A 14603-nucleotide genomic window follows, 5' to 3' on the forward strand; every position below is an offset into this window, starting at 1 on the left:
TGATCTACGATAAAAGGTCAAATGAGTATAATGTAACCGGTTTTTTTTTAATTATACGCAGACTATTATGGGATGAGTAAGCGCCGATGCACCGCAGTAACAGCCCCACTTTTCGTAAACGATTGTGCTAGTAGCAAACAGTGACATTTTATACATTATGTAGTGCAACAAACCGGATATAGGACTTATTTAGCGCCAATTTAAAAGGTTTACTCTGGTAAAATGTATGTTCTTTAGAAGCGAACATTTTTCTAATAGTGAATAAAAATACATATATATTTAATATTGATTTACACGAAAAGATATACATATATGTATGTGCTGCAATACTTGTTTCTCTAAAATTGTAGAAATGAATATTAATTTCAAAAAGATATGAATACTGAAAAACTTGAGTTTATTGCATACAATGCAATTAGGCTTGTGGCAAAAGAACACTTGTTATCCAAATGAATTATTGTAAACTAAACTTAATATAATCACGAAATAAGACGAGTGGTCGTTGACGGTCAGACGCCTTAACCGCACGGCCATCGCAGTCCCTACATGTATTACGTAGACAGGTCATGTATGGAGTTTTGTGTATATTGGCTCAAAGCTTTCAGAGTTATTCATAGCGCATTTAGGTATGTTATCTTCCTACTGATCGTTCTAAAAGACAGAAAATCGCATTACGACGTCAACACCCGACAACACAAACAAAGTACCTTCGAGTTAAAACTACTGAACGCTGGAACGCTATATGGGGACTGGATCTTAACAAACAGATGTTTGTTGGAGCAAAGACGTTTTAACGACCGTGCAGACAATATATAGTTTTTTTTCTCATATTTCCAAGGCGATCGGCCCCTTGTTCAAGACAGAAACATGAACAATTACATATCACAACATATAGCAAAGAAATAGTCTATATGATTGTACAACATAAAAAACACATATATAGAAAAACCAATTATCACTTAAGTAATTCGCTAAAATTATCGCATATCCCTTTGGTAACCTAGTTACTGAAGGCTAATTATGGTTAAATATTCTTCTTGAAAACAAGAGCTCAAGTGAATTGACAGAAAGAATGTGAATGAAGGTAGTGAGAAAATCTATAACCGTAGTTGTATGTGCAAGTAGGATGTGCAAAAAAGTAATTGTGTTAGAGATGGAGTATCATTTTGATAGAATATGATTATTCATTAATTTTCTTTCGATTGAATTTCAGCCATATTTTAATACCTTCATACCGTCAGATGCAAACAATACCTTCATCAGTTACGTTATGCTGAACACCAATTTTACGAGATTTTAGTTTAAATCCGTTTACTTTGATACATGTTTTTGATAAACAGTTCTTTCAACAGTTGGTTTATTGTCTCCATAGGTAATTGATTGGTATTTAAGGATATATAACACAAAAAAACGTACACTCAGGTTTTTTGTGTTATAGCTCCATAACATGAAAAATATATGCAAGTCAATCTTTATAATTAAATCTACTATACACAATCCCTGTGGAAATCCATTTTTATTGATAGACTCTTTTCTTTTAGAAATTATTACGCCGCTGTATCAGCCAATCAAAAGCGACGTTACAGACGGCGACGTCATTTTTTTACGTTATGCGCTGAAAATACTTGTAACAAGCAAGATTAAATTATTACATTATACTTCTCTAGCGCATTCAAAATGTCAAAATCAACTTAACGTTTAACCTCCTGGCTTTTACAATTTTTTTTAAATCATTCGGCTGTTTACTGGTGTTTAAACTTTGTAACGAAAGTTTCTGAACATGTATACCTCGTTTTGTGTCAGTCCGAAATACTTGATGTTTTTTTTTTAACATGGCCACACATTTTGGTATGAATAATTAGATCCCTGGCGATGGCGATCGTGTTTTATATCTTATTCTGCGTTGTCGACATCTGTTTATGTGAACGTAAATCCTACATGGAGGATTCGGCCGGGATTGGGCACACCCCTTAGACACGGTAATTACAGAAAAATCTACTTATCTGTTAATGCATCTAGATGTCAGATACAAATTATTCGGATGGAATTTCACATAAACGAGGTTTTCAGTATATCAATTATTTCCACCAATATGATTTTGATTACCGCATTATTTTAGTCATTTTAACCTGGAATTTCCATTTCTCTGCACTATATAAGGATGTAACAGCCTGACAAGAGACAGTAACAACAGGAAAGGAGAAGAAACAGGATTAGAAATATGTGTACCATCAAGCTATATTTGATTGTTGGTCTGCTGGTAAGTTATTGTCTTTTTACTACATATATAGAAGGAACTAGCGTTTAGAGCCTTTTCGAATCGGACATACTAATGTTTCTCTGACGAAATACGAACATACTTTGATTCGTCGCATCTGATACTTTCAAAGCAATGTATTTTTCTATTTCGCTCTCCTGTTTTACAGTTAAATCATTAGTATTTGCTCCCTCCACTACATCACCATCTACAGTTGTATTTAGAATATCTGTTATACGGTACATCTCTATCAATATATTATTTATATAATTTTCACTCTGATGTTCTGCAATGCTTCAGATATTTTTGTAGTGTTTGTTAACCCGTAACATTGTTATCTATAAATAGATTGTGACTATTTGTTGCTCCGATGCCTGCTTATTCTGAATATTTATGACTTCGACGCATTGCTATCTGTATATGCATTTTGATGTTTGTTATTTCGACACATTGCTATCTGTTGATTTATTTTAATGTTTGAAACTTCGACACATTGCCATCTGTAAACCTATTTAAATGTTTGCTACTTCGACACATTGCCATTTGTGGAATGATTTTGATGTTTGTTGCTTCGACACATTGCCATCTGTAGATGTATTTTCATGTTTGTTACTTCGACACATTGCCATTTGTGGATTTATTTTGATGTTTGTTACCTCAACATATTGCCATCTGTAGATTTATTTGATGTGTTTTACTTCGACACATTGCCATTTGTAGATTTATTTGATGTGTGTTACTTCGACACATTGCCATCTGTAGATTTATTTGATGTGTGTAACTTCGACACATTGCCATTTGTAGATTTATTTTGATGTTTGTTACTTCGACACATTGCCATCTGTAGATTTATTTGATGTTTGTAACTTCGACACATTGCCATCTGTAGGTTTATTTGATATGTGTGACCTTGACACATTGGCATTTGTAGATTTATTTTGATGTTTGTTACTTCGACACATTGCCATCTGTAGATTTATATTGATGTTTGTTACATCGACACATTGCCATTTGTAGATTTATTTTGATGTTTGTTTCTTCGACAATCTATTATAAATTTATAAGTATTAGTAGGTTGCATGTTTTTTGTTACTCCGATTCATTGTTATCTATCGATGTATGTTTTACTTAAAATACATAAGCAGTACGTGTTAATTTATAGACAGTTGTCCCCTTGTGCTATATTTCTGTGTATTTTCGGAGTAAATTAGACATATTTTTCATTCTGTTGACTTCAATTCTACTGACGAGACATACATTGAGAAAATGGCGATTGTAGCAAATCATTTACATCGTTAGGCTTGTTTTGGCATTGATTTATTATATATCAAAATAGACGTTTCTCATTTGTATTTCATGTGAACATTTTATTTCATATGCTGGTTGATTCTGCTAGTGAACTACCACTCCTCGAAAATGGCCCTAACCTTGTAGCAAAAATAAAAATATCTGTTGTCTACAGTGTATTGTTATAAATCACGATATTTAAACAGTTTTGAAATGATATCAATAATGTCACTTCTTAATGATCAACAAATATCAACTATCAAATTAAAAATGTTAATGACTTATAAAAAGAGAAAAAAGAGAAAAAAAATAACAATCTGGAATACATCACTTTCTTTTGTTAAATGTTTCTCATGCATTGGATTGTAACCTTTGGATTTACTATGTTTTAAAAATTTCGTTTCTAACAATTTGATCTTTTAATCTTGTTTCAAACAATTAAATGAATTTGCTATCATTTTATCATAAGACATTTGCTTTTGTATTTTCAGATCAAATTAACGATTGGTAAGTATTCAACTAAAATATTTATATCTATATTCGAAACCAAGCTTATACTTCCGATAGTTATGTAATGAATATGTCTTAAATGCAAACTCGTCCGAATGATACTCAATTTCTGTATTTGTTAAAATGATGTTCGATCATCTCCTTTAAATAACATATTTGAATAAATTGTTCAGGTGACTAAGCTTTTCCTCATAAGCGTTTATGACTTAGGAAAGTCTCATTCTTCTTGGGTATTTTTAAAATTGGAAAACATGCTGTCCTTAAATTTAAAGGCGAAAGAAATACAAAAATTGGTTCCTATTCGACCAAACCCTTTAAACAAACTTCTGTACAGGAATTGACACCCTTTTGCCATATTTTGAAATGATAATCCAGAAAACAGTTTAAATAACAAGTAATTGGCTATAAAACAAAGTTTATATAGTGATACGAGGTCTACTTTCAAAATACAACACTCCACCTGTCAAAGCTACACATATCAAGCACTTTTGGTGAATGTATGCGGTCTAACGAGAATATAATGCTCCGAATCATTTCTATTTCTATCGGGTTACTGTGTCAGTAACAGGAACCATATCGTTGGTTTTGTTATCCTAGCCAAATCAGCCATGCCACTGCTTGATGACGTAAGCCGTGAAAGGACCATTCGCGTAATACAACGTGGAGTCATGTACGCTGAGGTCGCCCAGTGGTTTGGTGTGGCCAGAATAACCATATCCAGGCTTTGGAGCAGGTTTGCAGCAACGAACTCGACGACCGATCGTCCAACGTCAGGAAGGTCACACATAACGTCACATAGATACATATGTAGGACACGCATATCTGTTTATGTCGTCTGCGTACTCGGACGGTAACGGCGACAAGGATTGCTTCCTATATAACAATTCACCATCGCATTAGTCCAAAACCTGTAATCCGTCGGTAAGTCGGGGTAAGGCTATGTTCTCGTTGACCGTTTCGTGTACCTCGATTGAGCCGACGTCGTATCCAAAGTCGCTCTGCGTAAGTACAACATCCGCGATGGTCTCTATGCCAGTGCCAACAAGTTCTATACAGATATATACTCTAACGCTCGCTAGATGTCAGAGCGCGAGTGTATCGTAGGCGTGATGAACGATAGGACGTCTGCACGCTAAGTCATGATCGTTTTGGCGATGGAAGCGTTATGGCGTGGAGTAGGATATTTAGCGATTGCCGCACACACCTTGTGTTTGTCGACGGTAGCTAGAACGGTCAACGTTACAGGGTTTAGTCTTGGTACTACTGTTTCATTCATGGTGACAAATGGTGGCACGTTTCACCAGGATAACACACGTGCATATGTCACACGCATTAACATAGAATTTCTTCGTCAACAGATCATCATTGGAATAATGCTTTCCCCAGATCTAAATCCCATTGAGGACCCCTGAGATAAGTTTGACAGAAGGGTGAGAGAAATCATCGTAAATAGCCTCAAACACAGGACCTGTCGAGGACGCCTTTACAGGAAGAATGGCGAAGGATCCCGATTAGGTATTTGAACCGACTCATTGCTTCAATGCGAAGTCCTTGTCATACTGTGGTCAACGCCAATGGTTCCTTCAAGCAGTATTAATTCTGTGAACTTGATTTTGTACGAACACTTGGTAGATACTAACATCGTCGTTTCATGGAGACATTTGAATAAAACTGAAGTCAATTCATTGCTGCAACACATATTTAAGTAGGTTTTGACAGTGTGGTTTCACAGTATTATCAATAGATTAATAAAGTACAATCAATACAACAATGTTTTGTTTCTTTTGAGTGCCAGTATAGGATGTACCATAATAACCTTTAGATAGATGTATTCTTAATTTATAACACTAGTATATAATTACACCATTTCTGTATTCTGTATTTATGGGCGGATTGGTCGAGTTTTTAACACTCCGGCCTTCCACGCAGGCGGCCGGGGGTTGATCCCCGAAGTCATCGTACGCATGGATATTCAGAGAAAACGTTTTTCTCCTGCCCACACAACTTCAACAATCCAGGTGGAGTATAAATTGTCCTGGGTCCGATGTTGCAGTATCTGTGCTGTAGCATTCAAGTGAGGTTGCAGTATAAATGATGCCGTTGGAAGCACGATCCTACTACAATGTACAAACAGAACACATTACATCTTCAGCACACACGCAGGCATATACACATAGGGAGATATTAGCCAGGTGGCATAGGACTAGTAGTTAGCGCCTAATAAGGCAGCTCCTGCGAATTCCTCAAAATTGTATCGATTAATGTTTAATTTATGCTCATTGTATTACTTGTATATCTATATACTGTAAAGCGATTTAGAGTGGCTTATGTTAGCTAGTAAGGGCTCTATATCAAATGCTGTATAATATTTATATGAAAATATCCCTAATGCCATGTATTCTTAGTCGTAAGTATCCGTATGTTTTTAGGTCATCCAGTAGATCAGATGAAATGCAAGGCAGACATTGCTTTCGTTGTCGACTCATCCAGTAGTATATGGGAGGTTGATTTCGGTGTCCAGAAGGATTTCATCGAAGATTTAGTCAGACGCTTTGACGTTGGGCCGGAGGATGTCCAGTTTGCTGCAGTCTCCTATAGCGCAAATGTGTATGACGAGTTCAAGTTCAACGCCGGAAGTGACCAATCGAGTGTCATTAAAGACGTTGGCGACATTCGGTATAGCCAAGGACCAGCCACCAGGACGTATAAAGCTATTGAACGCATGCGTACCTATCTGTTTGCTCCCGGTAAAGGTTCTCGTGACGATGTAGTTCACGTGGGTATTATCCTAACAGACGGGACAACCAACCCTGGGAATTATGACAGACTTTCGACCAGAATGGGCAAAGCCGAAACGCAAAAGCAAGCGCAGTTAGCTAAGGACGACGGCATATACTTGTTTGCTGTCGGTATCGGACCTGGTGTGAATGAAGACGAACTTCGAGGAATAGCTACTGACCCCGACGACCTGTTCATGATCAAAGTGGATAGCTACAACCAGTTGAACACAGAGAAAGTCAAGAAGGTGCTCTCCTACAGGGCGTGTCACGGTAAAGTATTAACACAAGTATAAAGATAAAACAGGGCGTCAAGGTACGTTATCGTCTCATAAATCAGCAATGCAAAGTTTCAATCATTCAATACCTTCTTGCGTCAAAAAGAATGTGTTCTAATGTTGAATCTAACCACGTATACACTGACGTGTTATCGTTTGAAAGGCTGTTTGTAAGATGGTACTAATATTGTGGAAATAATGCAGTAAGAGAAGACAAATGATAACCTTCAACATATCAAGTATCTTATTGTTTAATTCCAGCCGTAACAACGCAAGCCCCTCCGGTCACTAGCCTTCTACCAATCAGTAAGTAACGCTCAATACAACCATTATATCAGTAATAACATTCTCTAAAGGTATATCATTAGTAAGTAACGCTCCATACCGGCATACTATTAGTAATTACATTCTCTACATGTTTATCATTTGTAAGCAACGCTCCATACCGGCATACTATCGATAATTATATTATCTAAAGGTATATCATTAGTAAGTAACGCTCCATACCGGCATACTATCAGTAATTATATTCTCTAAAGGTATATCATTAGTAAGTAACGCTCCATACTGGCATACTATCAGAAATTACATTATCTACATGTATATTATTATTAAGTATTACTATTACAGGTTTATCATTAGTAAGGGACAAATTACTACATTTTGTCTTTAGTAATTACATTATCTACAGGTATATACTTAGTAAGTAACGCTCAATACCGGCATACTATCAGTAATTACATTCTCTACATGTATATTATTATTAAGTATTACTATTACAGGTTTATTATTAGTAAGTTAAATTACTACATTTTGTCTTTAGTAATTACATTTTCTGCAGGTATAAAATAAGTAAGTAACACTTAATACTAAAGTACAGTAAATAACATTGTTTTACAAGTATTTCATCAGAAAAATATATTTACAGTTACTTTGGGCATATCATTGATAAGTAATTTTATTATCTGAATAGTTAACTTTTACTACAATCACCCAATCAGTAAGTGCCATTTAAATCAGATATACCATCAGGAAATGACTGTACCCGTCACTAAGAAGCTCTTTACTCCAGTCATAAGCCGCTAAGGAGCAGTCACTATAAATCCGCACGTACATATTTATGTTAGCGAGTCTGCCTATTTACCTTATATCTACTCAATGTGCTGCTTTGATTATCACTAAATGTTCATAACCTTGCTCTAAACTTGTAGCGAAACAAAGGCCGAACATTGCTTTTTGTTCCATAGAATTGCTGAATTTATGTTACAGATAAGTAAGTATTTACGCTTTTTTTCTTGCGCAATATTATGTATAGAAACTCTTTGAAATGTTTATACTATCAATACTTTTACTACCATTAAATCAGTTGTGTTTTGTGCATTTCTAACAAATCAGCGTGGTTTGATCATTACAGCGCCTACCAAACCTCAAGGAGAGGATCCAAAAGAAGGTAAAAGTATTCTTTGATATATAATGCTTTCCGACCTCCATCGTTCCTTTTTGTCTTCTTCCTGTGGTTAAGAGATTGAGTTCAGCTTGATTTATACTTCTGTTAACGTTGCGTTATCGTCTCTCTCTATAAATATATAAATACATTACATATAAAATGTTTTTGACCACAATGTTCTACAACATATTCAACGTACATAAGTGGTATACATTGATTTGAGAATGATTAAAAACGTTAAATGTAAAGCATTTCTGGTACTATTTCTGCTTAAGTTTTACTGAACAATGTAAACGTATTTGTTGGAAATAGTTTTTCTTATTGATTACATTGTATGCGGTCAGAAATATAACCACAAAAACAAATATGTTTCTAATAAACGTGTACATATATGAAAATGTTATTATTTCTGCAAATAATGACCGTACTCATTTAAAATAATAAATCTCGGATTTTTCAACAGTGTGCCAAGGTAAACCTGCCGACGTCTTTTTCCTAATTGACGAGTCGAGCAGCATCCATTCCCACGAGAACTTTCAGCTGGAATTGTCGTTTGTGCAGCAGGTTATAGACTACCTAGACGTAAGTGTCGATCTGACCCATGTTGGAGCCCTGACCTTCAGTAATAATGCCACCATGCGTTTCCCACTCAACCAGTTCACCAACAAGGACGAGGTAGGATATTATTATCAATTACCACAATGCGGTCTTCATGTACAAATCCTGCCCGAAACTTCTTAACGCCGTTTGTAATGCTTCACTTTAAGAATATACTGTACTTCAATTTTAACATATGCTTAACTTTAAGTTATCCACAAAAATTCTTAATTCTCCATTCTTAGATTTTAGGCTTAGAATGGGCCAATATTTGAGAACGTGTTTGATAAAGCCAAAGTTAAGAACTTCTGAGCTAAGCACATACTTAATCGATGAATTAAGAAGTTTCATGCAAGCGGAGCCCTATCAGTCTTACTATAGTGATACAGTCTGTGTTAAGATAATGCAAGCTTTTGTTTTTACCACCTGATTAAAGGAGATGTTTTTTCCACCTCAAAAAAACAAAATCCATTTAGTCTGGTTGTAACAAATTGGTATAATATACGAGTTGAAACAAGAATTGTTTCCGAACAATAAAGCACCTTTTTACTATATGGTAATGTAAAGTCATTGGCTCGTTATCGGGGTCGTGTTGTTCGCCATTGGGTTTCGGCTCAAGTTTTCTCGAAGCAAATTTAACATTTATGGGAAAGCACCTTTTTACTTTATGGTAATGTAACGTCATTGGCTCGTTCTCGGCGTCGTGTTGTCCGCCATTGGGTTTCGGTTCAAGTTTTCTCGAAGCAAATTTAACATTTATTGAGACTAAAGAGGAGTCATGTTCTCTTAGACATATCATGAATATAGAGGACAAACGAATGATTGTAGTTATGCCAAATATATGTGTTCATCTCAGATTTCAAATCAATCTCTTGAAATTGATACAAATACACACAGTAATACCAATTTATTTCTTGCTTTTCAATAATCTATCAAAAAATAGGAACCATCGAAATTCCCATTATTTTTTGAAACTTATAAGTAATAAAGATTTATGTTTAAAGTATGATATTTTACTATACAACATGCTGTTTTTAGAAACCGTTGGATATGCTGTTGTAAATATAGAGATCACTGTAGGACACTTTTGTATAAAGGAACACTTAATGTTCATGTTTGAACTAGTATAGAATGTGGTGAATAGCTGAAGACATAACAAAACGTAATGTGAAGTTAGTGTAGCAAAATATAGCATAACGTCACCAGAAAAAAATATTCAGAACTCAAGGTGGATCAAAAGATCAAAAATTAATCAAATGATCAGAGAAAGAGGTTTGATATTTATGAAACGTCTAACCCAACTGGCATCTCTTTGTAGCTGAAATCCGCCGTAAAGGCAATTGACTGGAGGGGAGGTAACACATTCACAAACGAGGCTCTCAAAATGCTCAAAAATGATGGATTTGCAGTCGCGAACGGGGCACGGAAAGGAGTTGCACATATCGGGATCATTATCACGGACGGAAACTCTACCAACCCGTACAAAACCCGCGAGGAAGCCGCCCAGGTTCTTAATAAAGGCATTTACATGTTTGCAATTGGTGAGATTTTGTTTTGTTTTACCTAAAACACAATTTTGAATGAAAATGCGTTGCAATATCATTATTAAAAAGAATATATTGTTTCATATAATGCTCCAACATTAACTATTCATGTGTTGTTATCATTTGATCTCGTCACAAACTAATGATAAGCTTGTGAATCGATTTGCTATCAAGTCATAACAATTCATTACATAGTTCACTGCCAATTTTTATTAAACAGGCGTCGGATCCGTGTACAGACCCGAGTTAAACACCTTGGCATCCGACCCAAATTCAGATTTTGTTTTCACTGTCGAAAATCTTGGAGCTCTTAACAAAATCAAAGAAATATTGGCCTACAGGGTCTGCGAAGGTAGGCATTGATAGTGAAGATTGCGTATATGATCGATAAAACGTTAATTATATTAATGGTCTATAGGAACTGTAAGTATTGAAAGGTTTTGATGATGGTCTAAAGGATATGTAAGTAATGACATGTATTATTGATGGTCTATATGATATATAGGTAATGACAAGTATTAATGATGGTCTATAGGATATGTAAGTAATGAAAGGTTTTGATGATGGTCTATAGGATATGTAAGTAATGACAAGTATTATTGATGGTCTATATGATATATAGGTATTGATAAGTATTAATGATGGTCTATAGGATCTGTAGGTAATGATAAGTATTAATAATGGTCTATAGGATATGTAAGTCATGACAGGTATAAATACTGGTCTATATGATCTCTAGGTAATGATTACAAGTATTAACGATGGTCTAAAGGATCTGTAGGTTAATTACAGGTATTTATGATGGTCTGTACGATATAAAGGTATGACAAGTATTAACGATGGTCTATATGATCTGTAGGTTAATTACAGGTATTTATGATGGTCTATACGATATATAGGCAATAACAAGTATTGATGGTTTATAATGTATGCAGGAAATGTCAATTATTATTGATCGTTTGTATGATATGTAGGTTATGACAAGTGTTAACGATGGGCTAATGATCAAGGAGATATAGCAAATATGAACTGTGCACTACAGGGTCTGCAATGTTTAACAATAACAATTTCATGATTGGTATCTGAAATCTGAAATAAAATGAAGGATTTCATATTGAGTGTACGTGCTCTGACTATTATCAATTTAAACGTTGATTTTCCTGAGAATTCAAATGAAAAATATCATACAAAATTTCTTTTATGGAACAATGTATATCCTTCCTAACTCCCGTTATTATTTAGACAGAAATCAAACATAATGCTTTTTGTTCCTGCAGAAAACCAACAGGACACACCACAGGAAAGTAAGTAACCTTAAACCACAAACGTAGTGAAACCTCTGCCTGTATTGGTGGAATAAAATAAGAAACTGAATATTTTATATCATCGGTTTTTAATACTCAACATACTGTTTATCTGTTCGTGTGTTTAATATTTCGACAATATCGATGTGTCTGTAACATATTAAGTGATGATAAGTAATTATTCGTCACAGTTTATATGCATCATGGCGACTTTGTTTTTGATATACTAAACAGTCAAAAAAATATTTTTAGTAAACAGTAACAAACAGCTTAATAACGACAAAATGTCCAAGAACATGTTTTAACGACTATATAGATATATTATGCTATACTTTTATTTTTCTTAGTTTGTAGACAACAGACAGCAGATATTGTATTTGTGGCGGACGCATCCACTAGTATCGGACAATCGGACTTTAAAAAACTACTCAGCTTCATCGGAGAAGTTGTCAGTCAGTTCGACATCGGCGTAGACGCCACACGTGTTGGCCTAATAACCTTCGCCAATACATCAAAGATTGAGTTCAACCTGAATTCGTACACATCTTCGGCTGAAATAAACAAGGCTATCTCAAAGGTCAAATACACAACAGGACTTACGTATACTGCCGAGGCTATACAAATGATGTTCGACCAGATGTTTACAACTGATTCCGGTGCAAGAGGAGGAGATATTCCGCAGATTGGAATTATAATCACTGATGGAAACTCACGCGAGCCGAAAAAGACGTATGCGATGGCAGGGGCAGCACATGAGCTTGGAATCCGCATGTTTGCAATCGGTGTGTTATGATTATCGTTCTTAAAACTAAATATGGAGAAATATGGAAAGGGAACAATTATAAAAATCGTGTTTAAATACGTTTTTGGTACTTTTAAGGGTTTTAAAATGAAGTATTCAAAATTGTATATATTTGAAGCTATGTATCGCGTAAATATGAGCCTTCAATTATCTAACTATTTAAATATAGTGTGTAAATACATCTTCACTGGCTTACGTGTCCTTATACGGTGATGTACATTTATTACAGGCGTCGGCCAGTACATAGTGGAGGACGAGCTGAAGGTCATGTCCTCTGACCTGGACAGCTATTTCATGGTCGATGATTTCTCAGCATTAAACTCTATCCGCCAAGTCCTGACTACAAAAACTTGTAAAAGTAAGATTTCTTAAATATATAAAGATAATATGATATTAAACATTATAACAAGGCATCGATTACCTCATTTTTATAATGTAAAATTATCAAAACGTTATACTTTGGATTATAACATTTACTGTTTCTGAGATTTAATATGTATCAAATAGTACATGTTTTCATTGTCATTTTCTTAATTATTTGTATTGTTTTTATTTTTATTTTTTTCTAGGCAACTGGCAAACTTTATCATTCAAATTATACATTTCGACAATATTTTTCTTCTTCTTCTAAATAACAGAATAATAATTATCTACAAGCGTCTTTCAAAAGAATGTTGTAGGTAATGAATTTTAAATCAGCATTTAGATTTATTTCTTACCGTATTTGACGGGGTCAAAATGGAACCGTTAGCAGATGATTACAGGTTAAAGAACAATGAAGCATTGTTAATTGAATTAGTTGTGACGCATCAGTGATGAAATGTATAAACATGCATGTCTAACTGAAATATACGTAAAATCACAGCAAAATGGGGAAAATGTTATATGATTACAAATAACTTTTTTTTTACAATAGACAATATTGTTTTACACCAGTTTTTTATGTACACTGCACCAGAATATAATATAGCTTCTAGCAATCTCGGGGACTCAAAGTCCAACAGCAGCAAGTCACCTTGTGACGTAAAAGATTTTATACAAAAATGAAATACAGATATAATACTAAGAAGAAGTCGATTTAAAAAGCAAACCAAAGATAAACTTTTACTTCACCATGTAGTTATTTCGGGTTTCACTTTTGTCTTTGTGTGTTGACGATTTATCAACTTCATTTTAATATTCTACTTTACAGAAGGAACGAAAACAAAAGGAAAGCGAATGTCTGAAAAGTTGGGACTGGAGATCGAGGAAAGAAGACTGCAGGAGATCGAGACCTTCATTGACATCCTAAAAAGAGCTGAATCATTAAACTGAAACCGATGTGGCCAGCAATCCGGAGGCAAATTTCACTTAAAGCGTATTTCAATATATTTGCTGTCCTAAATTATGTTTTATATTACCAAATAAAGTCAGAATATTTCAACATATTTGCTGTCCTCAATTATGTTTTATATAACCAAATAAAGTGTGAATATTTCAACATATTTGCTGTCCTCAATTATGTTTTATATAACCGGTATATATTACAGAGATTGGCAACTCACGCAGATCTTGCAAAAACACGCATGATCATATTGTTCAGGCAGTGGAAATAAGATACGCCGCGAGACTTGGGTTGTGGCTGTGCAATCACGCGGAACCGGGCTTAAAGCACATGTCGAAGCAGAATTATATTGATCCTGGTAACGATAGTCTGGTCATTGTGTTACCTGTGTGTATTCGTTAGTTCGTGTCAACATGTCACATATCCTAGACATATATGGCTCATATTAAGAAGCTGGTTAGAAATATGATGTGATA

General features: G+C 34.8%; 1 protein-coding gene across 1 annotated transcript; it reads left to right on the forward strand.

Moving 5' to 3' along the window:
• The first annotated feature begins 2165 nt into the window (after nt 1-2165).
• Nucleotides 2166-14230, forward strand: LOC110451438 (cartilage matrix protein-like). Its single transcript, XM_021499456.1, has 12 exons — nt 2166-2260; nt 4036-4051; nt 6484-7104; nt 7371-7415; nt 8524-8559; nt 9020-9231; nt 10472-10694; nt 10918-11049; nt 11975-12001; nt 12349-12783; nt 13033-13161; nt 13996-14230. The coding sequence occupies exons 1-12, from the start codon at nt 2222-2224 to the stop codon at nt 14115-14117; spliced, it is 2037 nt and encodes a 678-aa protein (XP_021355131.1). The 5' UTR covers nt 2166-2221; the 3' UTR covers nt 14118-14230.
• The last annotated feature ends 373 nt before the right edge of the window (nt 14231-14603 follow it).

Source organism: Mizuhopecten yessoensis, unplaced genomic scaffold (genome assembly GCF_002113885.1).
Source record: "Mizuhopecten yessoensis strain PY_sf001 unplaced genomic scaffold, ASM211388v2 scaffold6021, whole genome shotgun sequence".
Classification (NCBI taxonomy): Eukaryota; Metazoa; Mollusca; class Bivalvia; order Pectinida; family Pectinidae; genus Mizuhopecten; species Mizuhopecten yessoensis.

Coding starts and splice junctions, on each gene's coding strand:
- LOC110451438 (XM_021499456.1), top strand. CDS start 2,222: ATGTGTACCATCAAGCTATATTTGATTGTTGGTCTGCTG. Junction 12,002..12,348: donor ACAGGACACACCACAGGAAA/GTAAGTAACCTT, acceptor TATTTTTCTTAG/TTTGTAGACAACAGACAGCA. Junction 13,162..13,995: donor GACTACAAAAACTTGTAAAA/GTAAGATTTCTT, acceptor TCTACTTTACAG/AAGGAACGAAAACAAAAGGA.